Source organism: Archocentrus centrarchus, chromosome 1, assembly GCF_007364275.1.
Source record: "Archocentrus centrarchus isolate MPI-CPG fArcCen1 chromosome 1, fArcCen1, whole genome shotgun sequence".
Taxonomy (NCBI): domain Eukaryota; kingdom Metazoa; phylum Chordata; class Actinopteri; order Cichliformes; family Cichlidae; genus Archocentrus; species Archocentrus centrarchus.
Genome location: NC_044346.1, coordinates 12,260,938 through 12,288,726, shown reverse-complemented (window position 1 = coordinate 12,288,726; position 27,789 = coordinate 12,260,938). Strand labels below are relative to the sequence as shown.

General features: G+C 40.9%; 1 protein-coding gene across 1 annotated transcript in view; it reads left to right on the top strand.

The window, feature by feature from the left end:
* The first annotated feature begins 14,730 nt into the window (after positions 1 to 14,730).
* mtnr1aa (melatonin receptor 1A a) overlaps positions 14,731 to 27,789 on the top strand; it is a 41,899-nt gene continuing 28,840 nt past the window's right edge. Inside the window, exon 1 of the mRNA XM_030742770.1 lies at positions 14,731 to 15,224. Within this exon, the coding sequence (XP_030598630.1) occupies positions 15,041 to 15,224 (184 nt within the window). The 5' untranslated portion in view covers positions 14,731 to 15,040. The remainder of the gene's footprint in view (positions 15,225 to 27,789) is intronic.

Genomic DNA, 27,789 nt, shown 5'->3' with positions numbered 1-27,789 from the left:
AAAATGACCGATCAGCAGAAAACGTCATCTGTAACAGTTCAGATCATTACATTTTTTTTCAGCTTTTTTGGAGCAAACATGATTAAATTTGTGTGTAGTGAAAACTATTTTTGATTTTCTTGGTCTCATGAGAGCTCGTTCACTTAGTGGAGCGTTTACTCCTGTGATCCTGAGTGGGATTAGTGGTGGGTGGATTGTTCACCTTTTGTGAAAAATTATTCATAGACTAATGATGGATTAAATTGATCTTATAATCACAGACAGTCTATGATGACATAAATACTTATTTTACTCTCTGCCACCCCCACTCCTCCTCCCCCTCTGTCTCCCTGCAGCTGTTTGCCTCACATACGGCTGATAAAATAACATGACCTCCTGTCTGGGTCCATCACTGCAGGCAGTCTGTACTTTGTGGTTTGTTCTCACTGTTTGGCTCTCTGCAAAGTGCTGACCTGGTCATGACTTCACACAGGATTGCCTATGCTCCCTCCTGGGCTCTGTGGTGGAAGAATGACCTTTTAACCTTCAGTGAGGACAGCAGAGTGACTCCTCACTGGCTGTAATGGGCTGACTGACTCCTGTCGAGACGTATCTCTTCTCCACATGCTTTAATGAATCATATGTCACCAGTATTGGATTGTCTACACACTACACAGCCACAGTTTGCCACTGCTTGATTTTAGACAGGCTTCATTGTTCTGTTTCTTTCAGCGCCACAGCAAACACCACTATACTGAGGTTAAACGTGTGGTCATAGTAAAAAAGAAAGTACACCCTCTGTCGACTGTAAGGTTTTACAACAGGACATAAGAATTATTTAGTACTTACTAGGTCTTAAAAGTAGGTAAATACAAACTGAGACAAACAACAGCAAAGCAGTGTGTGAAATGTAAGTATACGTCATGATTCAGTAGCTCGTAGATCTATAAGTGACATTAAGGATATATAGCGCAGTGCCTACCAGAGAATGAAATCACGTTTCCTCTGTGAGCCACAGTCTGAGTTTCACTGTCCTGTGTGGTATGTGAGTCCCTCTCTGTGGGCTTTCCCTGCCTTTCCAGACTCAGAGAGTGACCTCCAACACGTTTACCAAACTTTTAGCCCACTACAGTATTTGTATCCAAGATTAATGGCGTAGAATAGAAAGCAGCGGAACACTGAAATATTTAAAGTATATTAAAACTGCACAGCAATAAAGTAGCTGAGCAAATGTACTGATTTACATTCCACCACTTGACCTACACATGCTCTCATCCAATGGCATGAGGGGCAAATCATGCGTCCACATGGCACGCGCCTGCATTTACACTGGAAATAGGACGTCTTTGTGTAGATTTGTAAAGTTAATTTAAAAAGTCACCAATCCTTTTCACACTAGAACTCCAAGAACTACTAGAACTATTCATTCTGACCACCATACATTATTTGCTTAAATTAATCAGTATCATATATATATATATATATATATATATATATATGATTCCTAATCGATAAAAACACTAAGAATACATGGATATGTAATGTTACCAATCAACTGAAGATGGTTGTAGCAAGAAACATCAGTAGCGGGAACGTATGTCTGTGTAGATTCTCAGTCATCCAGGTCATGGTGAGTGGACTTTACATTTTTTTGAAGCCGGTTCCCCTCTTATCCAAGAAGCTTCTTCAGTCTTCTCCACCAAAAGGTGGAGAATCCCAGGTATTTAAACCCTAGTGGGAGTTGTCCCCTTTGGAGGTGATCATTGACCCATTATTATTCGTGTGCTCTTGCACATAAACTAAGGCATTAAAAAAGGTGTGGGTCATTACCACCAGGGTTTTCTGGTGGAATCACTGTGTGACACCCCACCCCAAGTCATGTGACCTATTGAGGTCACCTGAAGTAAGGTGTGAGTGGGGGTTGAGGTATTTGGGGAGGGACCTCAAGACTGCACTGTAGGTAGCTGACAACTGGTGTTGTAAGCCACAATCTCTGTACAGTGATGGTCGTTCACAGTGGACAAACTTTCCTGCCTTCCTGGTCCAAAATGTGAACACTGGCATCCTCGAAGAGGGTCCTTCATCCTTTAGATGCAGAAGTATACCTGCGTCTTGTCATGCTGAAGTGGATCTTCTATATTATGGCCTTTGTGGAGTGACTGTTTAGTTTCTGCAGTGTAGAGGTCTGATCGCTCCTCGCTGCACTGCACAGCATACGCTATGCTGCTTAGCTTGTGTTTGGGAGTTTTGTTCTTGGGACCAGTTTTTGTCTTAGAGTGTGGCTGGGATGTCATGCTTGGGGAAAATTCTCCTGCATTTCTCTGATGAACCTGTTACGTAAGAGATAATGTTAGTTGGTGTCTGACTTTCTTTCCTGTGCAACTCCATTGGTTTGATGAAGGACAAGTTGGGATAACCATGTCTTTTGCGGATATTTTGGACCAAGAACAAAGATGATTTGAAAGAGGAGTGAAAGAGGCCATCTATGTCCACTGTAAACGACCATCATTGAATAGAGGTGGTGGCTTATGACACCAGCTGTCAACTTCCTACAATACAGTCTAGAGATCCCTTCCAGGTGCCTCAAATCCCACTCACACCTTACTTCAGGTGACCTATTGAGGTCACTCTGAGGTAATGACCCACAGAGACTGCTATGACCTGGATGACTGAGACCCTACACAAACAATGCATCAACAACCACCTCCAAAGGGGACACCCCCCACTAGGGTTTAAATAAAGTAGACAATTTATTTATCATGCAAATAAGATAGACCTAACTGGAGAGCCCTCTATTTACAATCTTCAATTAAAAATTTGGCTCCAGCACCCCCCTGCAACCATGAACAGGATAAGCAGAAGAGAATGGATGGATGGATGGATGGGTTTAAATGATTTACAGATCACTGCATTCTGTTGTAATGTAAATTTTACACAGAAAACAAGGTTGTAGGGGAGAGAACTGTACATCCCAAATTCTAGCAGTGGCTGGTGCTCAAACCATTTTGTGGCCGCTCGTGTGCTCCTTAATCTCATGCTTGATGAACCCAATTAGCTGTGGAAATGGCACCAGGTGTTTTCCTTGTATTGAATAAATTAACACCTCCATACCTGTTAATGCATTATTCATATTAGTGAATCAGGCGAGCAGTTCTGCGGGAAAGGTGCTTTTCAAGGTTTGTGGGTTTTCACTTGGGAAACTTTGAGCATGTAGTGTCAGCTGACAACCACAAGATGGCAGCAAATGGCAAGTGATGAAGGCTGCAAGGAGCAAAGAACATGTGGAACAATCCAGACAGAGTTCAGCAGTTCCTTCTTGCTGGAGGAAGGAACGCTAATCAGCCAAATTGGCCGATTCACGCATCAGTTGGTATGAAAACTTTAACCCTGCTTGATTTGCCCCCTCACAGCTCTGTCTACCAGCGATAACTCTCCTCCGTCCTTGAGTACTGGAATTTTCATCGTGCAGAACGAGAGTAAAAATGCTCTTCAGCTGAGGCTCATATTAATCTTCAGCAGCCCTTCAAAATGAACCCGGGGAGGCTTCTTTCTGAGTGTTGGGAATATTTGGAATGTTATTTGCAGGTGTGTGGAATCTCAGATTATTGCAGCTCCTTCTCTTGTTGTTTTGCAGACCACTTGATTTGTCCTAGCCTCTTATGACATAAAACAGGTTGAATAAAGTTGCATTAAGTTGTAAGTTTATCCAAAACTAAGAAAAACAAAAATATTTTGTCTGAAAAGCAATAATAGCAGTTCATTTACAGCCGTGACATTTTCAGTTCATCGACACAAGTATTTAACCTTCTACTGTGCTTTTGATTAGTTTTGTAATAAGCCAGCCCTGACATTTGGTGGATTATACATCATATATGGGCTCCAGCAGCCCATGACTGTGAATTGGATAAGTGGAAGAAAATGGATGGATGGATATACATCATATACATATATTCCATCCATCCATCCATCCTCTTCCACTTATCCAATTCAGGGTCACAGGGGGCTGGAGCCTATCCCAGCTGCCATAGGGTGAGAGGCGGGGTACACCCTGGACCGGTCACCAGTCTGTCGCAGGGCTACATATATTCCTATTTCCATATATCACGCCATTCATAATGTGGAGGGGAAAAAAAGCTGTTTAAAAAAAGTGTAATCAAAGTTTCTGAAAGCACCAGTAGATTTCCATCAATCATACCTCAGATTACAGTTCATTGTTTGCACGGGATAAATGCAAACTGATTGTGGAAGAAAGTGATTAACGTTTCCTCGTGTGTTGTGCAAACACGTCACACAGCCCTGAAACTTTGTTTAAAAAAGAAAAAGAAAAAGCCCCCAAGTGGGCCAGAAAATTTTGTCCAGTCATTTGTGAGAAATGAAATTGAAGTGTGAGACTGTCCTCAGACACAGAAATGTCTGATCTATTCAAAGAGACTTGAAGAAGTTATTAGCACTGGCCCTGTCATTCGATTTTTGAGTTCTAATTGCCAATATTTCTTATTGAACCAGTCATCGGCTAGACAGAAACGTGAATGAGCTGCAAATGTGTCTCATGGTGTTCCTATGATACTAATTCTTGCTGGTAGCTTAGGCAGTGCCTTCAGTTTTGCATTCACTGAAATAACTTGACTAGCTTTATTAGATCATTTCATCACCATCTTAAAATAATGGCCTAAGTCTTTTTTTTATATATATATTTCATATATCATTCACATATTGAGGATGATTTGATCCAGGATTTTCAAATTTGCATTCATCATTCCATCATCACCTGTTGCTACTGAATTTCTTGTGTAATATCACATACCTCAGCCCCCCCCCCCCCATTTTCCTTCCTTAAGAATGACGTCTTGACAGCCACCCTTCCACTGAGACCATTGACGCTTCAGTGAACTGAAGGGCCAGATGCATCTTAAGGGAATGACTTTCAGATACTGTTCATCTGCTGCAGATAGCTTTTTAGGCCTGCCACTTCTTCTTTTGTCCTTCGCTTGTCCACTTTCCTTTTTCAGCTAATAACTCTTTGGGAATCACCTTACTGGCGCAACAATTAAAATTTTATGCCTGTCAAACTGTGTTAGGTGTTAGCTAGGTGCCTTTTTTATACTTGAATGTTTTCTAGGTCAGTGTTAGTGGCTTAACAAACAAAAAACATCCTTTGAAAATGGTCAGGTTCAAGGGACTGGCCTGAAAATGAGTGAAAAAGCAGCCAATGTCCAAAGAAAAAACTGACTGCTTGGAAGCAACACAGCATGTCTTTTGTCCTGTTTCCCTCCCCTCAGCCCCCACCCTGTCACAGCAGATGGCTGCCCCTCCCTGAGCCTGGTTCTGCTGGAGGTTTCTTCCTGTTAAAAGGGAGTTTTTCCTTCCCACTGTCGCCAAGTGCTGCTCATAGGGGGTCGTTTGACTGACTTTAATTATTATAGGGTCTTTACTTTACAATTTAATGCGCCTTGAGGCGACTTTTTGTTGTGGTTTGTAAATAAAATTGAATTGAACTGAAAATATAGAGAAATGAAATATGGCTCTCAACCTTTGCACAGTCCTATGAATAAATGATAAAACAGGGTGAATTAAGAAAAAGGAACTATTTATTTGTTTGAAAGAGATTTGACTGAAAATCTAACAGATTTGGATGCAGTTTCCACCATCGCAGTCTTCCTTCACAGCCACACTGCAGTTTTTGACATCTGACCAAGATTACTAGACAGCTGTGGCCTTACTGAAGCCATTTGATGCATTATGGGAAATGCAGAATTTAGCTATTCTAAAGCCTGATCCATACAAAAGCCTAAGAAAAAAAAATGAAGGGAGTCTCTGTCATCCGCCTCCATTCTGTTCATTATTTTTTTCTTTAATGCAACAGTTAATCACCCTGACCTTGAGTTTATAAGAGAACATTATAAAGTTGTACAAAAACATTCCAAACTAATTTTGCAATAACAATATGAATCACAAACACAACATAACAACTAACCCATAAAATTTCGCTCCAGGGGGTTGATTAATTAAATAAACAGCAAAAAACAAAAAAACTAATTGTCTGGCTCCATTCCTGTTAAACACTCAGTCATTGTTATGTGCAAGTGAATAATCACACTCTGTGAGAAAGCTTGTGTATGAATGTGCGTGAGAGACACACACACACACACACACACACACACACACACAGAGACCACTGACCCCAATAATCCTCTTTCTCCCAGCATACACATCTCTTTCCTGGGTGGAGCTCCGCTGTTGTCATGGCAACCGGCTGAGAAGAGGAGGAGGAGGGAGCGACGGCGGATAAAAGCAAACACTCTTGTTTCTCTGTGGGATGTAGTGATGACCAGTGAAGCGGCAGAGACATGCCGGGCCTGTGTCGAGACCGCACTCATTACATTACTTCTGTCTCCTCTCCTTCATTTTGCTGACAGCTCTCTCAAATGAGTGACTCGGGCAGCAGTGTGTGTGTGTGTGTGTGTGTGTGCGTGCGTGCCTGTGTATGGGGGGGATCCTCTTGGCACCCTCCTGTCCTCATCATGGGTGCATCTGCCCTTCCCCTCCCCCACACTTGGTACTTCTCTCCCACTCTCATCTTTCCCCTTTCACCCTTCCCCTCCTCGCCCAACTAACTCAGCTCTCTCGAATCTGTTTCTCTGTTTGAAATGATGAACCGTACTACTGATCACTTTCCTTCTTCCTCAGTTTTGTTTTATTTAATTGAGGCATTAAAGTGAAAAAGCTCCCAAGACCTTGTGTTTTAATGAGATAGCAACAGTTTTTCTTTTGTGCTTCAGTTCATTTGATCATTTAAAACACAGAAGTGCTCCTTTGGCACCAAATGCAACCACTGCTTCTGACTCAGCGTCACACCCCTGATGCTCCTCTGAAGACTAATCAAATGTTCAAACACTGGATACACCCAGTGCTCAAGAGTTATCCCTCTGACTCAGCTTAATGAGCATTTTAATAAAAGTAAACCCTTGTAACAGCAATGTGCTTTCCTCAAAGTATCATTGTCAAATCAAACGCAGTACCCTCTCTTCTAAATGCCTCTTCATTACTTGCTTTGGCTGGGCTTGCTCCTCGGCCACCAATATTTCTTATTTGTACACCGCTTCAATATACATTAGATAAAAGTCTCATTGCTCTGGATAATTACTGGGTCACAGCGGGGAACAGCGATTCAGGGCTGTAACAAAAGGAAAGGAGATAAACACTGAAAGGCTTAATAAATGATTTATAGGATGAAATATATTGGATTGTAGAAATAAAGTTGAACTTGAGTGAATTTTTATTTCATTTTCATTTATGAAAAACTGCCATAGCATTCCCTACATGGTTGTTCTTCAGCAACTGCATTTTTGTGCTACTCATGATGTTAATACTGATTCGAGTGCTTCCAGTGTGACTGGCACGATACGTTGCTTCACTTCAGTCACAGGGCAGGACTGGCTGCTTTTGAAGTGATGCTGTGGGTTTAATTTTTTTGGACCTATTTCACATAAAGCTACATGAATACCTTTATCCTACCAAACTGACTCTAGATCAGTGTACACATACACCAGTATATCACCCACTTACAGCACACATTGTGCTGTGATGCCGTCACTGCCTGAAGACTGCCTCATTATAGCAAATCTGGACACTGAACTGGCAACCCTGTCACACAATAAAGAAAGAGTTACACAGCTGCAGGGGTGCTCTGAACTTCAACAGTATGTTAATTTGCCATCACTATATCCAGACCACAGCCCCCTAAAAAAGACCACTCACAGTTGTATTAAAGGGCCCTTCTTATACTCATTTTAATCAAAAAATAATCCCATTTATTTTATACCGGGCCCCGGTGCAGCTCCTCAGTCCTTCCTCTGTTCACCGTTCTTCTGATTGGCTGCTGTTGGCAAACAGAAAGTCTGAAAAGCAGGTGGGTGGGGTTTCTGTGCTCACAGCCTAAAATGACCACGTGGCTTCATTGTTTGAAACTTTAGTCATGTTTTATATGACTCTCCACCATTACAGCAGTATGACACAAAAATGTAGTGTAGGTCCCATTTGTGGGGGCAGAGGTAGGTTGCAAGATACACCTGACTTTAGATCAGGAGACCTATCATCTATCTGAGATCACTTTTAAATTTAATTTGATTGTATTGTAAGTTACTTCGATTTTACGTTAGCATTACAGCTACTTAGCACAAACACTACTGGGCTGGGAAAAGATCCTGGTTAGCGTTAACCACCACATCTAAATGTCCAGGCTGCTGAGCTCCTGGTCACAGCACAGCATATTATGAAGATACTCTTGGCTGCTCCCTTATCTCCAAAGGGGTCACTATGCAATTCCTGAAGCAACTCTCCCATTTATCCAGGCTTGGGCCTGGGGACTTGGAGAACACTAGGTTGTGATCCACCTTAGAATGGGTGTCGTGTCTCTATTAACATGCCTCTTAGAGGTCACTTCATTTAAAAATATAACTGTAAGTTATAATAACAGCGAGGTCATTCTGCTTTGTTGGTAGAGCAGGACATGCTGTATGAGCTTAAAATGAAATAATTCAAAAATTCAGCATGCCAATGGAGAAAGTTTGAAATTATTTTTAGCATACTAAGCTTGGTTAGCCAGCTTGTGCATTTCAATCGCAAAACAAATTGAAAGCACAAGGGTTCCTGCTGAGGGATGGGTTATATCAGACCTGGGTGTTATGGTGTCTCAGATCACAGTACATAACCAAAGATATGCATACTTTTTCATTAAGAACAAAATGGTACGACTATAATGTGCCCCTGTCAGTGCACAGGTAGGTGGCAGTGTGCCTGAAACGTCCACCCAAAGGTCAGAAGCTGTTTCAATAAAAATGCCCAAAAAAGAGGCTTTATCTTTAAAAAAAAAAAAAAAAAGGGATTAATGTATGCACAATCACAGCACTGTCCTTGTGGATTTGTCCTTACAGAAGAAGTTAGGAGAAGATAAAAATAATTGTGTAAAGCCGAGATTGCTGTAAGCGTGCTCAATAAGATTGTCACATAAAATAACAGGGTGAGTACAGACTCCCAAAGCTCCTGACTTGCAGTGAGTGGAAATGTGTTTAACTTCAGAGACTAACGGATCATTGCTAATTTAGCAAGTCAAAAAGAAAAGAAACAACACTCGTTCTTTGGTAACTTTCAGCGAAACAGAGCAATACTTTCCCCAGCTATGAAGCAGGGAAGTCAAAGTAAGAGCTTTCCTGCTGTATTACTTGTTCTACTGATGCAGTTGAAGCTTCTTTCATCATCAGCAAAGTGACGCACAAAGAATCAGTCCTTCATTTCCCCGTGTCTTCACCCCCCCATCTCCCCGTTCCCTTTCTCCTTTCCACTGTTTCTTACTGTATGCTGCTTTGTCTCACTAACTGCTCTAATTATTCAAAATCTGTCTTTGCTGCTTCCTTTTTTCTCCCTTTGCTCCGTTCTGATGTACAGCAGGGAGTTCTGCAATGCTGCTCAACATGAAGAATAGGCTGACCTAAAATGTAATATTGAGACAAATGGGGAGAGATAATGATCGGGTTTTGAATGAACACAAATCACAAATAATTGATAATAATGAGTTGTTTGCATTTTAGAATGATAAATGAGGATGGGGGATAAAGGAAGAGTGCAAAAAGCCAGTCTAGAATTATAATGGGTAACAATTTTGTTGAGTAACGGCGTATTTATGAGCAGATAGAAACTGATGAATGACGAGAGCCTCGTCAACATAAAAGCAAACCTGAGGCTAGAGTGAACCGACTGACTTAACCGTATTTTGAACTCCAAAGTGAGAAGAGGAAACCTCTCGCTGTCTGAAAAAAGTGAGCTGTTTGTTCTGTGATGACGGCGGGGCGCATGCATGACAGGTTTGGTTTTGTAAAGCCAAATAGGTCAGAGCTTTGGAGATTCTCAACAGGTCTACTTTGCAAATACTTTAGTGTGGGATTTATTTATTTTTTAGTAAATCTATCAGCTATAATCACTAAACTATAAATGATATAGTAAAGTTTTTTTCCTCATGTCCTTGAGTGAGTTTCTTGGTAGTCACTCCCCATTTTATTTTGACACTAGCTTTGTCAGTGCTTCTCTATTTACTTTGCGTCCGTAATTTGACCCCCTTTGTGATCGTCTGCCCCCCTGTATTAGTTCCACTTGTTTCCAGTCACTTCTCTGTGTATTTCTAGTCCTCCCTTTTTCCCGTCATGTTTGTCAGAAGGTCCCTCAGCCTCACCGTGGTGGGAGCACACATTTCCTGTGTGTCCTCATTTTCCAGACAGATTATTGCTCTGTTGGGTTTACTGTTTTTTTCCTAAATTAATTAATTATTTTTATTTTTAATTATTGTTGTTAATAAAGTTACCTTTTGTTTGTCACCTTGACAAACAAAAATGATGCACAATAAATGAATTCAGACACTTTGCTGTGGTGCTCCAGATTGAGTACAAGATCCGGTTGTTTGCTTTATTTATTTTTTAGATGTTTAACCCTTTCTAAGCCAAGTGACTACATTTGGTTACTTCCACACACTTTATATGTGACACCCATCCCATGCCTCAGTGAGGCTAAGAAGCATGTGGCCTTGAAAAATGTGTTCATAAAGGAATGGCCGAAGGGGGGGAACGGCAGAAGAGGCAGGGGGGGAGGGGCGAAAAAGAGAGGCGGGAAAGAAGCGGGGAAAGGGGGCCAAACACCAGAGAGAGACAGACAGACAGAGAGAGATAGAGAGAGAGAGAGAGAGAGAGAGAGATAGAGAGAGAGAGAGAGATGATAGAGAGATAGATATAGAGACTAGAGAAGAGACTACATATATACATATATAGACATAGAGATACATATATATACATATATATATATATATATATATATATATATATAGATATATATATATATATATATATATATATATATATATATATATATATATATATATTGTGTGCTTTTGCAGGGAGAGACAGATCCGGACAAAAGCAGGAAAACGTTACCGGTGTAACAGACCCTGTAAACCTCCCTTCCTCGTCATTGACCATGGACCTCACGACACGTGGGTCGTGTCGAGACGTTTCCGAAAACGTATATATGAAGGTGACTGGAATGGCGCATTATTGGAATCGTTGGCGTTCTCCATTATTATTATTATTATTATTTTTCTTTTCCGCAAATGATCGCAAATTTGACCCCCTGAACATTTACGAAAACGCACCAATTTTTGCACAAAATTCAGGACCGGTGAAAAATTTTGTTTTTTAATATCGCCATTAAAAAACTCAAAAAACCAGTGCAACTGCGCCCCCTGTCAAAATCAAAATACATTGCGCCTATGGGAGGCCTTGCCATGTAAAGTTAGCCCAAGAGTCATGAAATTCGGATCAAACGGAGATCTTGTGAAACCCAACAAAAAAATATATTACACCAACTCCGGACAACAAACAGGAAGTCGGCCATCTTGAATTGAAATTTGTGAAGCGCAGAGTCAGCATTTTTGCACACCTCGTACTTGAATTAACTTGTCCTAGGGCATTAAACCGACTGGCACCAAAATCGCTCAGGAACATCTTCACAAGTTGGGCATCAAAAGATGTGCGAGGTTTTATAGAATATTCAACGGTGTTGGCATGGCAACCGCGTGAATTTGGTCTTCATTTTTGTCTCTCGCCGCAATTTTGTTTGTGCATTCGTTCGCACAATCTTTGGCCGATCAGATTCAAAATTTAATAACTTGTTTACTGACCCGGCCTGAACCCACAATTAGGGAATCAAGTTTCTAGGTGCAATAGCGCCCCCTACAGAAGCAAACAAAAGTTTGTATAGAGGTCCACAATTTTAGTTTCACTGAAATGCATGAAAATTTGTGTCAACATTCTTGACGTCATCCTCATCAAAAAAGCCAATCACACCCATGCTCTATTTTGTAACACGTTGCCATGGCGGAGCCCGAAATGCCCCATTTTATTCTAATGGGAAAAAGCGAAAAATCCCCCATATTAAAGTTTCTGCTTACTTTGCCCGAAATACATGAAATTTGGTACACAGATTGCTGATGTCAGCCTGATCAAAAAAGTCAATCACACCTATGTCATATTTTGGACGCTGTTCCCATGACGATGCCAAAACTGCCCCATTTTATCCCTATGGGAAAAAATGTGAAATTTCTGCGATGGAAAAATGACCCTTGCTTTCTCAAAAATGCATACACATGCCTGAAATTTGGTACACGCATTGTCCACATCTCCCTGAACATAAAACCTACAGGTGAAAATACTGTAATGTGTAAGGCGTTGCCATGGCGATGCCCAGAATATGGCATCTTTTTCTTTGAGAAAGTCAATACATCCATTGCAGTTTTTCATATGTGACAGCAAAAAAAACCCCACTAAAATAGGCACGGCTGGAAAAGCTGGGTTCAAATCGGCACCAGCACCTGGGCGGCGGCCGGCGAGGGCCTATTATTGCCGCTTGCGGCTTTAATTTGTTTTTGTTTTTTCTATTTCCATTGTGTTTTATTCACCTTCCGTTGTGGTTTGTGTGCTTTTGCAGGGAGAGACAGATCCGGACAAAAGCAGGAAAAACGTTACCGGTGTAACAGACCCTGTAAACCTCCCTTCCTGCTGCACCTGAACCAACTGACTGAGACTGCTTCAGGTGTCAGACAGCTGCTCAGCAGAATCACATTCATCTGCACAAACTGGTCTTTAAAAAACAGGAAATCTTGCTTATTGTGTTGTCCTTTTATAATCAGTAACCAGTGTAAGGACAGAAACGGTCATTGCTGGACGTCGTGGGTCTATTATCAGTTCAGATTAAAAATCTAAATGCTACATCTTTCTAACGCTTTGAATCTGTGGACATTCAGGTTGTCAGACAGTTGCTCTGCATTTAAACATTTATCATACATCACTGTAAACTCTTGCCATGTTGTAATTGGTCACACTGAAGGGAAAATGCCAGTCACAATTGTTCAGTTTGAGCCAGATGAGACTCTAAAATGGGACTAAATGTAGTTTAAAGTGAATGTTTGAATCCAGCCTGCAGATTTTACGAACGTGTTCTGACAGTATTTCATGCTGAAATCTGTTCACGCGTGGAAACACAGACATTAAAAATGATGTTTAGCAACATTTTGAACAAGTAAAATATCTGAAAATTGAAAGTCTGAACCTTGACATTGTTTTCTGTGAAATACTGAGTCTAGCTAATATTGTCACAAGTAAACTGTGTCTCAGTGTTTTGTTCCGTGCTTTCATCTTCAGTTGTTGTCGCCTGCATTTTGTCCCTGTCAGGTTACAACTGATTAACTAGCTTTAATAATCAAATGCAAATTTTTTGAAGGACTCCAGCATTATCTGTTGAAGAAAATTCAAGTTGGGTAAACGATGATTGACCGGTCCACGCTGACATGCCTTCATATTCCTCGGTCCCCTTGATTAAAACAAAGTCTCAGCTTTATTTATCAGCTGCCAAGGTGAATCAGGGTATCGGAGCCTCCACTGATGATGACTTTGCTTCTCACACACTTAACTCTGGGTGAGCCTACACTGAGTTGACTGACCCTACTGTCAGTCAACAGTAGTCAACCCTACTGGAAACCTAAGAGTTTCCCACCTCAGCAGAGTTTAGTGTTAAACTCAGAGTTTGTTGGACCTCCTTTCTGGAACAGGGCCCAGGGCTCTTCACAGAGTTTACCATCTGGTCAAACCAGGCGACCGTCTCGGCAGAAGTCCATTAATCAGGCCTTTGAAAGACACATGACAGAATGCATGAACTTTGCCACAGGAGAAATATGAGAGCAGGAGCAAAACGTAGTGAGTACAAGGAGTAAAAAAATAAGCAAGATGGTCTGGTTTTCATTATTGATAAATCTGTTGTTATTTTCTTAATCAGGCAGTCAAATCAATGAAGAAAATGTCAGAAACAAATATCAAATGCCTTACTTTGCATGACTTGTGACTATAAAACCCGATGCATTCAATTTACAGTCACTTTAAACTGAGAAAACATTGAAAACTTTTTGAAAAGCTGTGTGTAGACTTGTGTCTTTCTGCTTGAACGTCCTCCAAATCATAAACAGATTATCCAAAAAAGTTGCAGCTTTGTTCTGTGGCTCTTAATCAGCGGCTGCCTCTCTGCTGTACTTCAGACTGAAAAATCGTGGGTGAGGGCTGTGACTATCAATTTGTACAGATTGTTTTAAAATATCCTTTCAGTATCCTCAAAGATTAGATTTTTTATTACTCTGATAAACCTTGTTTAATGACATAGCTCGTGAAAGAGACTGCAGAAGCTTCTTGTGTGTTTGGAAAGGGGTTGATCCAATTAATTTGAACATCATTAAGAAACAATAATTGCTACTCTTTGAATATGGAAAGCCCATCCTCTCTCAAACTATACATGAGCACGTGAGCATGGACGCCAGGGGCAATCAGCACATAGAATCTAACAGAATATTAATGCCCGTGCTATATTATTTTATGCTATAACCAAAATCACAGAGATACAGCAGCTTTAGCACTATGCATTTTTTTTTAATGAAAGAGATCTCTCTAATATGAATGATTCTTCAAAATAGTAATGAATGGGCTCCTGAAATAAAGCCGGCGAGCGACCGCAGAGCCATGAATGAAAGCGCTCGATAACTAGGACGCTTTCCGAGCCGCGGAGCTGCTGTTCCACAGCTCGACCACCGAGCGACAGTATTTCTCCCTCGAAATAAAAGCGCTCCTCTCCGAACTGTTTGGTCACATGCTGGGAAGGTTTGAAGTGGCGGCTTCATGTCACACATGCGTAAAGACAAAGTGAATGGCACACGGGCGCAGAAGTGACACCGAGGCGACCAGAGAGGGGGGGAGGCTGCCAGAGCCGATTCACAGTAGTTGGGAAGAGCTCAGTTTGGGGGAGAGGAGAAAGAAGAAGAGGAGGAAGAAGAAGGAGCAGCAGCGCGCGTGTGGAGGGGACGAAGATGAACCCCGCGGGAGGTTATAGTATCCCACCACCAGCGTCTCCCAAACCCGGGCTGTAGGAGTGCAGGTTGAATTTGGCTCAGTTGAGAAAGTTCTGCGACTGTAGCTGTACAATGGTTATCAATGGGTCTCACCTGAACAGCTCCTCACCAGACCCCACTGACACCGTCCTGAACCGCCCGCCGTGGGTTGCCACAACTTTGGGGTGCTTTCTCATCTTCACTACGGTCGTTGACATCCTGGGCAACCTCTTGGTCATCTTCTCCGTTTATCGGAACAAAAAGCTCAGGAACGCAGGTGAGTATGTGTGTCTGGTTACTCAGCTGGAAAGCGAAAGGAAAACTCTGTTGAGTATTCTGGTTGCAAAGTGACAACCAGAACATTTCGGCTGAAAGTACATGCTTATTAATTACAGCTCACATTTTGTTTATTAGGCGCTGCATTATGTTTGTGTAACAGAAACATGCCGTTTTGTTTTGACGTGTTTAACGGCTGTCCGTTTTTTTTTTTTTTTTTTTTAAATCTTACTTGTGAGCTGATAATTACAAATCCGAGCCAGCATGAAGATGGTTGCGCTCGCAACAACCTTGTCTCACAGTAGACTGAACGCATAATCCATGTTTTTGTTTTTCTTTTGTATTATTTATTTATTTTGCTTTGGCACTTATTCCAGTGTTACTCCTCTTTATTATAGAGGCTAGTTGTAACAAACGGGTACAGACTTCAGCTTGCTTTAGCCTACTTTTGGAGCTGATATAATTTCACCGCGGCGTCTAAGCAGCCTCAGAGGAGAGAAACATTATAGCGATTATTGACAGTCTGAAGCGACGGGGAAAGCCCAGCACTCATCCCGGCACTGCTCACACTAATGCTTCCCGCGCTTCTCCTTTATCGCTGTTATTCCAGCCATATATAATTCAATTTAATAGCAATAATATCATCAACACGTTAAATATTACCCACTCGATGATGGAACTTTTGCCATTTGTGTGGGCTTTTTATATACGCAACTGACCGGAATGCATGATTTGGGGCTGCGGATTAAATTCTGCGCCCCCGAGTTTGGATGAGATTGACACAGCGGTGTTTGCCTTGCTCAGCGGAGGTGGTAAAACGCTCATAATTTAATAGTCGGAGGACAGATCGCTGCTGAGAAAACCCAAGAGGCTCCTGTCGTGCTCAGGTCAGGCTCAGGCATTAACTGGCAGCTACACATATCAAGGTTGTCATCATTTGGAAGCTGTAGTTGGGTGATTTGCTAAACACACTCCTGACATTACAATTCCGCGCTCTGCAGAAATGTTAGGGTCAGAATAGATTTCCATCATGTGGATAGAGAGCAGGGGGGACCCGTGAGATGTACAAGGATATGCAGGCTCCCCTTACTTTGATAAAACGTGCACAAACCGCTGCCATAGCTGGATTAGAGCTGCTCATAACACAGTGGTTCTGAGGTGGATATTTGTCTCAGACTGAAAATAGATCTGTGTGATTTTCTAAGCCTCCCTGCTGCATGATATTTGGGACAAAGTATGAGACAAGAGAGGAGATAAATTTAGGAAACAGCATCTTTGAAGTTGCTTCATTAATTACAACTAATTGCATGTAAGGAGGTCATAATGAACTTGCAGGAATTTAAGCAAGCATGCAGTTCGTTTATGTTGCTTCAACACTTTAATGTTGCATACCAGCTTGAATGAGACATTTTTTCAGCTAATCAGACAGTTCCATTTCCCATCTGTCGTCCCTCTCCAAGAAAAGTCTGACACTTGAGAATCAAAAGGAAGTTAGAGGAAGGATCATCAGCTTCATTGCACATTGCAAAACCTTCCCATGAATGCAAACGAGGCCTCCAAAAGCTGGTGACGTGGTTTCTCAAGTTCATGCTTCTGAAGCTCCTTTGCTACTTTTCCATTCAAGTCCTGAAGTCGTGCATGGCTAACTTAAGTCTCTTTCAATTTTCTGTTCAAAAGCCACTGGCAAATTGTGTGCAAATTGGCAGACATATTGATTGAGACAAAAGCTTTTGCAGTCATACTTTAATCAGCGTTTTTGTTACCGGATCTTATCTGTGGGAATTTGATTCCAGAAACCACATTTCTTTTACTGTCCAGCTCTCAGGAAGGAGCTTTAATGACTGTACTTTCCATCCAAAAAGGAACTTCCGTTTCTTTTCTGGAACAAATGAAATCTCCTGTGTAAAAAAAAAAAAAAAAAAAAGGGGGGAGTGGGAATAAAAAATCTTTTGGCATGAACTAAATGTTTTTAGAAACTGCACAGCAGTTCGACATCAGAGGGATAAATTAAACAACGACTAATGAAATATACTCAGTGGAGAACCTGGCAGGCAATGTGGTCACATATTGCAGGCAGCAGCAGGACTGCTGTCTCTGCATGGCCAAACCCTCCGTCAGCGCATGAAATGGCCAGAGAGTGAGTGAGCGTGAAGCCAACAACACATGGTGAGCGCTTTGAGCTGCGTGGCTGGATGCAGAATCAATGCTGTGAGCTCTACTCAATGCCAATAAATCATCTTATATGTACCTGTTCTCCTGAAGATGGAGGGATTTTTGAAGAGGAAAATGAATAATGGCAACAAAGAAGTGTCTGAAATGACATCTTTGGCATGCGCTTCAAAAAAAGTGGAACATTAGCTGACGGAATATAATCCGAGATTGTTTTAATGTCAATTTTCTTTATAAGAACAAAAGAGAAACCTTAAGCGAGTTTGTTGACAGGGTGCCATGCTGTCCCTTTCCTTCCTAAAGAATGTGGCAGAAGACTCAAGGCTTTTCTTCAGTTTTTGAAGATGAGTCATTTACATCTTTTATTTTACAAAAGACAATGAACTGATCTGGCGTGCTGTGAAAACAGATTCATATCCAAAATTTTAAGTTAAATGGAAGAGCGAGCAGTCCTCATTGCCCCCACAGTGGCATCATGGTTTTAGTAAGCAGCCAGAGTTTGTGAATGGGAATGAAAGATAAGTGTAAGGCTTTGTGCAAGTTGTCTAGAAATTTATACCCTGCTGTTTTGCTATCTTCATATTGATCTCAAGACAAAACAACAAGTTCAGCAGCACAGGAAAGTTGAGACAGTGACTTACTACTGTACCATTTACAGTCTGAAGTGACAAGTGTACTGATAGCTCGGTGTGCTGGGTTGTGCCTCTGCATAATAAACCAAAGAGCTCCACATTGGAGCAGGGCTGTCTGCTTTGGAGTGTGACGCAGTGTTTATCCTTTTTCAGCATTGCGTGACTTGACTACGTGCCAGCAGAATGTTATTTCTGATCTTTTATTACCCCTCTGGTATCTGTTACAGTATTATTGGTCTCTGTGTAATGAATATTTCCAGGAATTAAAGCAGAATTAGGGGTATTTGCAAGTGTCTCTAATGGAAATGAATGTTTTAGGTTTCTAAATATCCATTGGCTTTGTTGGGAGATTCTAAATTGGCTCATCGCTGTGGAGCTTAATAAAGAGATCATCTCCGTCTGTAGATGGTATACAGTAGATGTTGATGTCGCAGCTTCCTGTTTTGTTTTCATCACAAGGAAAGCTATTTGAAACACTTGCTTTGTGAGACTCTGAAGTCCTTTATACCAAGCTTTACTGGGGCCACACACATCTTAGTATGATTAAACTGAGGAATTATGAGTGTCTTCAGATGAATCTTATGTGCTGGAATGAAGATAAAGGAAAAAGGAAAAAGACTCACAATACAGTCATATAATAAAACTGAAAAATCTTTCTACCTGGGATGTTGTATCTCTGGTCAGCTTTTAAGTGAGCTGCTTAACCCCTTCCCACGATGTAACCGCATCCTTAAACAGCATCCTGCTCTTTGCTCTTCCTGTCATGTGGAGTGCAACTAGTGAGTGTAGCTAGTGATGCTCGGAGTCACACATCACCAGGGCCTCCTTTTTTGTGTCCTGGTTGTACTCAAAGCTTGTTGTTTCAATATTCAGCAAGACCAGATGTCTTGCTTATTTTGCAAAGTACTGTACTTTGTTGGAGTTTGTTGAAGTGGCTCCACTTTAAGGTACTAAATCATTATCGGAGGCTGACACCCAGCTCTCGCTCTCAGACAAGCCTGGGCTTGTCTCATTGTGGCGAGCACCAGGAAACGTAAATGCATGGTTCAAGTCAATTTGATTACATTTTATTTATATAGCGCCAAATCACAACAACAGTCACCTCAAGGCACTTTATATCATAAGGTAAAGACCCTACAATAATACAGAGAAAACCCCAACAATCAACCAACCCCTCTATGAGCAACCACTTGGTGACAGTGGGAAGGAAGAACTCCTTTTTAACTGGAAGAACCCTCCAGCAGAGCCAGGCTCAGGGAGGGGCAGCCATCTGCTGCAACCTGTTTTACAACTACTCTTCCAGCAATTTCTGAGATAAGAGGAAGGTTGGAGATTGGCCTATGATTAGCTAAGACAGCTGGGTCAATTGATGGCTTTTTAAGTAATGGTTTAATTACTGCCACCTTAAAGCCCTGTACGTAGTCCATTAATAGAGATAGATTGAACGTATTTAAGATTGAAACATTAATTAATGGTAGGACTTCTTTGAGCAGTCTTGTAGGAATGAGGTCCAGTAGACACGTTGATGGTTTGGGGAAGTAACTATTGAATTTAACTCAGAAAGATCAATCAGAGAGAAAGAGTCTAAATAAATACCAGCAGTAGCTGTACAAAATGATACATCTGTGAGATGGTTATGAATAATTTTTTCTCTAATGGTTAAAATTCTGTTTGTGAAGAAATTCACGAAGCTATTACTAGTTAAGGTCAAAGGAATACTTGGATCAACGGAGCTCTGACTCTTTGTCAGCCTGGCTACTTGAAAACTTTGTATTTTTATTTATACTTGTATATTTCATATTTTTGCATACATATATTTGCCTATTTGCACAATTCTGAAATATTTCAGATATACAGTAAGTACCCTTGCTGTATATCCACCAAAACTGGTCACAGAGCCTCTCAACACAGAACTCTTCAAGAAGGAGAACAAGAAGCAGGTGGGGCTTTGGGGACACTGGGATGTGCTTGTCAACTCACAGTCAAAGTCATTAGTGACCTGAAAATCAAAAGTGATTCACAGAGGGTTTCACTCTTAGTCCTGCTTGATTTCACTGCTGCCACTGACACATGACATTTTATTTCAAATACTTTACAATTGAGTTGGTTTAACAGGTCAGGTTCTCGATTGGTTCTCATCATTTCTAAAGGGTAGAGGTTTTTATGTTTCAATTGGTAGCTTTACAGCTGAACAAACAAAAATTCAATCAGGGGTTCCTCAAGGGTCTGTCCTTGGTCCATTACTCTTTAACCTTTACATGTTCCCGTATGGTATTATCATAAAGAATCATCCTATCATTCTTATGCAGATAAAACACAGTTGTACTTTTCATTTTCCTCTGATGATCTAATCTCTGTTCACAAGACGGAAATATTTGTAGTTTGTCCAAAAAGTCAGAGACAGAAAATTTGTTTATATTTATCGTCCTTGTCTGTGGAACACATTTTCGACAGTGATCTCAGTTTTGATAATCATTCCAATAAGGTCACTGGAACTACTTTCTACTAGGGCTGCAACTAAAGATTATTTTGGTAGTCGACTCGTTTGACAAATATTTTATCGATTACTCAATGATTATTTCAATCTTACCTCATATTACCTAATGTGCCGCTTAGCAAACATCATCCATGAGACACACCCACACCTTTGACAGGCTGTGTCCATTTTCTTTCATTTTCTCCCCCCCTCCTCTCTGTTCCACCATCATTATGTTGTTCACATTATGTTATTTTTTTTTTTTAATGTTTATTTATTTTTTTTGCATTTTTTGACCACAGCAGCTTTTATCAGTAGTGGAGAGAGACAGGAAATGGGGGAAAGATGCAGGGCAAGACACGCGGGCAAATTGGCAACGGGCCACGACTCGAACCCGCGCCGCCCGCAGCGCAACACCACCCGGGCGCCCACGTTATGTTCTTTTTCACTGGTATTGCTGTTATTGGCAGACAATAGAGGCAATACTGCCCCCATATCTTCCTGTAGTGCATTGCAGTTACATGATAAGCTGAAGAAAATGGATGGATGGGTTTTAAAATATGACGCATTGATGTTTAAATTCCTCGTCAACTCATTTTTGTAGTCAGTGTCATCAGTTATGTCAATGAATCATTGCCGCTCTAATCCCAAACTAACTCTGAGAAATTGGTCCATGCATTCATATCAAGCAGATTAGACTACTGTATTGCTCTATTTGCAGGATTATCCAAATCATCAGTGGAATGACTTCAGCTTGTTCGGGTTCTGAACAAGCTGAAGTCATGGAAATTTTACCATATTACCTCAGTACTGGTCGCTTCATTGGCTTCCAGTTCAGTACAGAATTACCTTTAAAATCCTTTCATTAGTTAATAAAACTCTCAGTGGTTTGGCCCCCCAGTACATCCCTGACTTGCTTAGTGTCTATAATGAGACCTCTCAGGCAATCAAGTGCAGATCTTTGAACTGTCCCCAGAATCAGATCTAAGGGTGCTGAGCGTTACATTATTTAATGTACTCTGTAACTACACGATCTCTGCGTAACCAACCAAAATTTCAGTGTTTAAAATCTAGATGTTGAGTTTAACAAAACTGAGAAGATGAGTCTGAAAAGATTCCAGGCATTGTAAAGACACACTGTATAATGTATCCTCTGCCAGCAGCAGTAGACTATCGAAATCGGGTGGCTGTATCATGTGTTCCCACCTCTGTTGACAAGGCTGCCTCTTTGCAAACCCTGTTCAGCCCCCTTTGGCTTACACAGTTACAGTATCACCCACAGTCACTGAGGGACAGGAGCTGGAAAAGCATACAACCGTGGCTTGGGAATTGAGCAGTTCATATGCTGCTGTTGTGTCCACACATTATTTTGCCTTCTTCTAGATCATCATCTAAGGACTTGCTTTAGAAACTGTAGGTTAAAGAAGGTAAAATCTCGTGCCAAGGAAAGTACAGTGAACCTCACGTTTTAATAGTAAATTAAAGTTTCTAGTTGCGTTTGAGTTCCCTCTCATGAAAAGACGAAAGATTACCTCACCATAAAGTTATACTGCTGGTTTATTTGGTGTCAGCTGAAAGGTTTTAATGTGACGCAGTTGCCTAAGGATATTCTGCTTGTAATAGAATTATTGTAAATTATTACAGGTCTATAAGGACACTACACAGGGTGGCTGATCAGTGAGATAAAATTAAAAAGCATTACCGCTGGATAGATGCATAAATCAATTTTTGTGAGACCTTTGTCCAGTCCTGAAAGGCAGCCTGCACTGCACAAGCAGCAAACTAACATGTAACTCCTTCTTTAGTGATTATCTACCTGACAGGTAAGGTGGGTCATCACGAAACACAAATACCGTATCATTAGCAATGTCTGATTTCCTGAAAATGTATTTTAAATCCTAAACATGTATAGAGGGTATAAAGGTTCACTTTAATCTGTCAGGCATTTTTTGATCTTTGAAAAGTATAGCACAGCTCAAGTGGACTTCATAGTTTTAGTTATTAAAAGAACCTCAATAACTTGAAAGGTTAAAGACTATGTGTGTTCCCAAGTCCTTGATTTTAGAGGTATTTTATGTCTTTAGCCAAGACATAATCAGATTATATTCCTATAAAAATAAACATGCTAGCCATTCACATACTTCACGCAGTTTATCCTAAATTAAACATTAGTCTTGAATTTAATGCCATCATGAGTAGTCATCCCACAGATCGTTATTATTTGAAGAAGATGATGAAGTAATGCAAACACTGTGGTGAACAGCCCTGTTTAGTTAAGGCCCATATTTGGCTGATGATTGGCTGATGGTGTACAAGCCGGATCTGTCTCCTGGGTTTGTCACTTTCTGTGGTGATGGGTGTGATAAGCATCAGCGTGGCGCAGTATGGTGGAGCAGCTCAACTGAATAAAAAACAAAAAGTAAAAGGCTCAGTCGGTGAAAAACACAGACTAATTGGAAACACGTAATGGCCAGCAGGTCACGACTTTGCAATTAATTTATAGTTTTCCCAAGCTGAATAAATGAACATCGAGTGGGAGAGCATAAAGACCTGCTTCTTTTACTCGTGAGGCTCTTAACTCGCAGGTATAGATTAGTAAATGTCCCTCCTGTCTGCCAGGACATTAGAAATAAAGGAGCGCCTTCTAGCACGCCCTCAGGCTGCTTTGCGCTTGATCAGCTGAGCACTGACTGCTCCCTGACTGTGTGTCCCGAAACATGTACAATACTTTATATGTTCTCATTAATTAAGCAGATCTACTTTGTACAGATTTCCCACCAGAGAGCTTTGCGGCTCTCATAAGGATTCAAACTCAAACATTAGATCACACACAGATCTAATTAGGCAGCAGATATGTGCGTGGCTCTGGTTTCGGTGCTGGGATTGTGGGGATGATGCTATCATTGTTTGTGTTGCCAACCTTGTCTGGCTTGTTTGCTGCTGCTTTTCATTGTCAGGCGGGGTGAGTGAGAGAGAGAGAGAGAGAGAGAGAGAGACAGAAAAGTTCGTCAGTGTGTGATAGTAGAGATAATGACCAAGAATGGGGCTGGTGTGAGCTATTTGCGCAAACCAGACATAAAGTGAAAGGGAAGGAGATATATGTTAGTTTGCTGCTTGTGTGGGTGGGTTAATGCTCTTGTAACTTTATTAGCAGCAATCATGGGAAAACTTCTCGGTGAAAGTTTTTTTTTTTCTTCTTTCAGTGTGACTGGATTATTTCAGTCTTGGCAGGTGCTGCATTGTCCTGCTGGGCTTAGGCTTCCTTCCAGGCTCTGAGAAAGAAAAATTGACCCAGCAAGCACTCATTTGACTTAGTCTACTTTTTACAGGGGCCAACATCTGCAAGACTTTATGATTTTCTGACATGTTTTGGTTTACCTGACCACACAAACCCTGCTGGGAGTAATCCATTCTGAATTTACATGAATTGCATTTGCTGCGTGATAAGGATGTTAGCTTTTCTCCCTCCGATTTATATCTTTAGAAAAGCAGTGTGTTTTTTTTTTTTCGCTCTCTACTGGTTTACATTCTACATAGTACTTCACATTCTCCTCACCAAGTTTTGTGCCTCATCTGAGTCTCCCACCACTGTCTTTGTATTCCACCTCTTCCTCCTCCTCCTCTTCCCAAGTGTACTCACCCTCAAACACGCACAGTACACTCATTTTTTTTTCTTTTCACTTAAATTTCACCTTCCAGGCTTCATATTCCATGACACCCTGTCTGTTTGCATCACTTTGATCCAACACCCCCACCGTTCTCTAAGGACGCTATGTTGTCAGACCGCATACCTGTAGAGGAATTCTGCCAATAGCGCTTTGCATCAAGCCAGTCAGGCAATAAGACGGTTATCACACAAACCCTGCAGATTCCAGATTATATAATGGCCAAGTGGGCAAAGTTAATTAGCGCTGTTATTATTGACATGGTCAAATTGAACAAAAACAGGCATCTGGTTTGTGGTCTCCTCTGTCGCGAGAGCATGTTTTAACTTCAAAAGGAACACATAATGAGTCTATAAATACGCATAGAAGAGAGCTTATTTTCAGTCATCTGCTCTCCCCGCCATTCCAGCTCTCCCTCCTCCCTCTTTCCATGATTCCCTGTGCTATTTTTAATCATTTACAATATTATACAGTAAAAAACTTCTCTCTGCTTGATAGCAGCCTGGGATGACGCGCATGGGAAGCTTAGGGCAGTGAGATCAAGTAAAACCTAATGCTCATCCAAGGGGAACTCTGCATAGCACATGCATACTGTAGAGTGCCTACAGTAGAGCGTTAACTGTTTGATTGCACGCACACATATACGAGATCCAGCAGGAGCCGGGAGGTTAGAGATGCAAGCTGGTAATGGGAAGGGTGCCAGTTTGAATCCCAGCTGAGAAAATCAGGACAGGCGGAACAGGGAAACGAGAAGCACTCTTATCTGTGTTCAAGGTGCCCTTGAATGAAACACTTGGTCCAGCATTACTAGGCAGTGGACAATAGTGGAGGACTGTGGTTGAACTCAGCAGCTTCCAGCTGTGAATGCGTCAGACTGTATGACCGTTAAAACAGGGCACTGATGAAAAAAAAATCTGCAAGCTCAGCCTTCCTCGCTTAGAGTGTAATAACAAAAGAGGACAAACACGGAAACTGACCCCATTATCTTCCATATTTTCCCGCTCTTCTCTGTCTCCTTTTTTATCATTAAAGCCACAGTTGACCCACTGAACGAACACGCAAACAGCTCAATCAGAAAGCCTCGTCACTCTCTGTGAGCCAGCAGAGTGATTCACTTGAATGACATGTTATGTTATTGTGGGAGACACACGAATGCCATTTGATGTAGCCCTGTGAATACTGTCCCATTCAGACTTATCAGACCACAGTGTCTATGCAGTGCAGGCTGGTTTATCATTCAGACATGGTACCATCTTGCATGCACACTGCAGATAAGTGCACTATTGAAATTAAAAAATAAAATAAAATAAAATAAAATATATATATATATATATATATATATATATATATTACAAACAAAACAAAGTGCCAGAGTAACTTTCTTAAAATAATCCTGAGGTTAGAGGGTGCATGCTGTCAGATTAAATTAGTAACACGGTTCAAAGAAAACCATGTCTAAAATAGTCTTCAGTTTAATATTCTTACCTAATTTTGGAGCAAAAATGCCACTATTTACAGAGCATGTGGAAGCTGTCAGAAAGTGTGTATTACTTAAAAGACATTTCAAGAAGATTATCTTATAAACCACACAGAAAAGGAAATGCTTTTTGACCACTAAAATCTGTATTTTCTAAGACATTCATGAAGACAGGCGCTTGTTCTTTCATTCTGAGGAAGATTCATCCCGAATGTTCTCAGAAACACTCTGAGAATTTTTTGCCTTTGCCTCACAGTGATTCTGTGAGCACACACACAAGCATAGTAGCACCATTAATGTTTGTAAGAAAGGGACTCTTTCTTAGTTCACAAAAAATAAAATAAATAACAAGACATGACTGATGTAGATGAAGGTCACATAAAGTCCCTAGATGCTTAAGTAGTAACCACTAAAATCTTAGAAAAATAATTTTTAATTCACACAATTACCTTATAAGTCCAACTAAATATATATAATACAACCATATATGATACTGGATGCATACCTACAAAGTTACTAAAGCTGCTCTAATCAGCAGTGATGCAACAATATCTTGGCAGAACAGAAATATTAACCCATATTGATGGTCCTACTTCTGAGTTGTGTCATATCAATTTTTTTTTTTTACTGGATAATTGTTCAGAGATACTGAGATAAAGAGGTAAATGATTTTAAAACAGTTCAGTAAAAACATCAAGATTAACCTCGACTGTCTGCAAAATTCTCTTGTTATCATCAATATTGGCACTGACCCAGGATTTTATAATTGTTGCCTCCCTGGTAATCATTATTTTAATAATGGGTCAAATGACTGTGTGTAATGGGAAAATAGAAAAAAAAAATCTGCAGAGATTCATCACCCAACTCAGCAGTTCTCCTTAGCTGTACGGAGCACCTGACACCACGTTGTTCTGTTTTTCTGCTCTGCAGTTGGCCTGCTGTAGTTCACTCTCACTGCTCTCAGCAGCAGGCTACTGTTTAGCTGCCACTTATAAGCAACTAGATTGCAGCTGTGTAGCATTTTACAACTAAAGAGTGAAAACTGAACTGATACGTGGCTACAAATGAATTCCTACATCAGACTAGCTCTGTATTCTGCATTCTACTACAACTTGCTGACATCTGCTATCAGCAAGTTGTGCTTTATGAGTATTTATATTACAACATCATAATGCTGTATTTACAACTTGTCTTTATCAGTTCTTAAAAGGAAAAATTGTGACTAAAAACAAAAGGATAAAAATATGTAGAGCATAAGACATTTTACTCTTCAAAACTGTAATGCGGTTTCTTTCAACAATCAGGGGCAGGCTTCAAAAGAATGAAAGTACCGACCAGCTCAGCAGCACCAAAAGGCCCGAAAGACCACAGAAGTGGTCTGCAGAAGCAGTCCGAAGTGACAACTCAAGTGCATGATGACAGAATTATTTCCATGGTTAAGGGAAACCACTGGTTACACTCAAGAACAAAAAGCTTAGACTTTGCCAGAAAACATCTAAAAGAGCCTGCACAGCTCTGGGAAAATGATTTGGACAGATGAACTTGTACCTGAATGATGGAATGATGGAAAAAAGAAAGGAACAGCTCGTCATACAAAGCATGCTACATTATCTATCAACCATAGTGGAGGAAATGTTATGGCTGTCAGTGTAACTGGGTCCCCAGTGTTTACTGATGATGTGACTGCTGATAGAAGCAGCAGGATGAACTGTGAAGTGACCCAAAGCAAACTGCAAAAGCAAACCAAGAGTTTATCAAGGCAAAGAAAGGAGATATTCTTCAATGGGCGAGTCAGTCACCTGATCTCAACCCAGCAGATCATGCTTTTCAGTTACTGAACAATAAACTGAAGGCAGAAAGACCCCAAAACAAGTAGCGACTGAAATTGGCTGTAAGTAAAGGCATTGCAGAATATCCCAAGGGTGGAAACAGTATTTGGCAATGTTCATGGGTTTTAGGCTTCAGGCAGTCTTTGACTGCACAGGATTTTCATTCAAATATTAAACACAATCCTTGTATTTAAAATTCTGCTAGTTTATACAGTTACTATTGAGCCTCTGATTATGGGGGACAATTTCCTTTAATTCCTTAAAAATTTATGCAATATTTTTTATTAAACCTCTTGAATTAAAGCTTAAAGTGTGCAC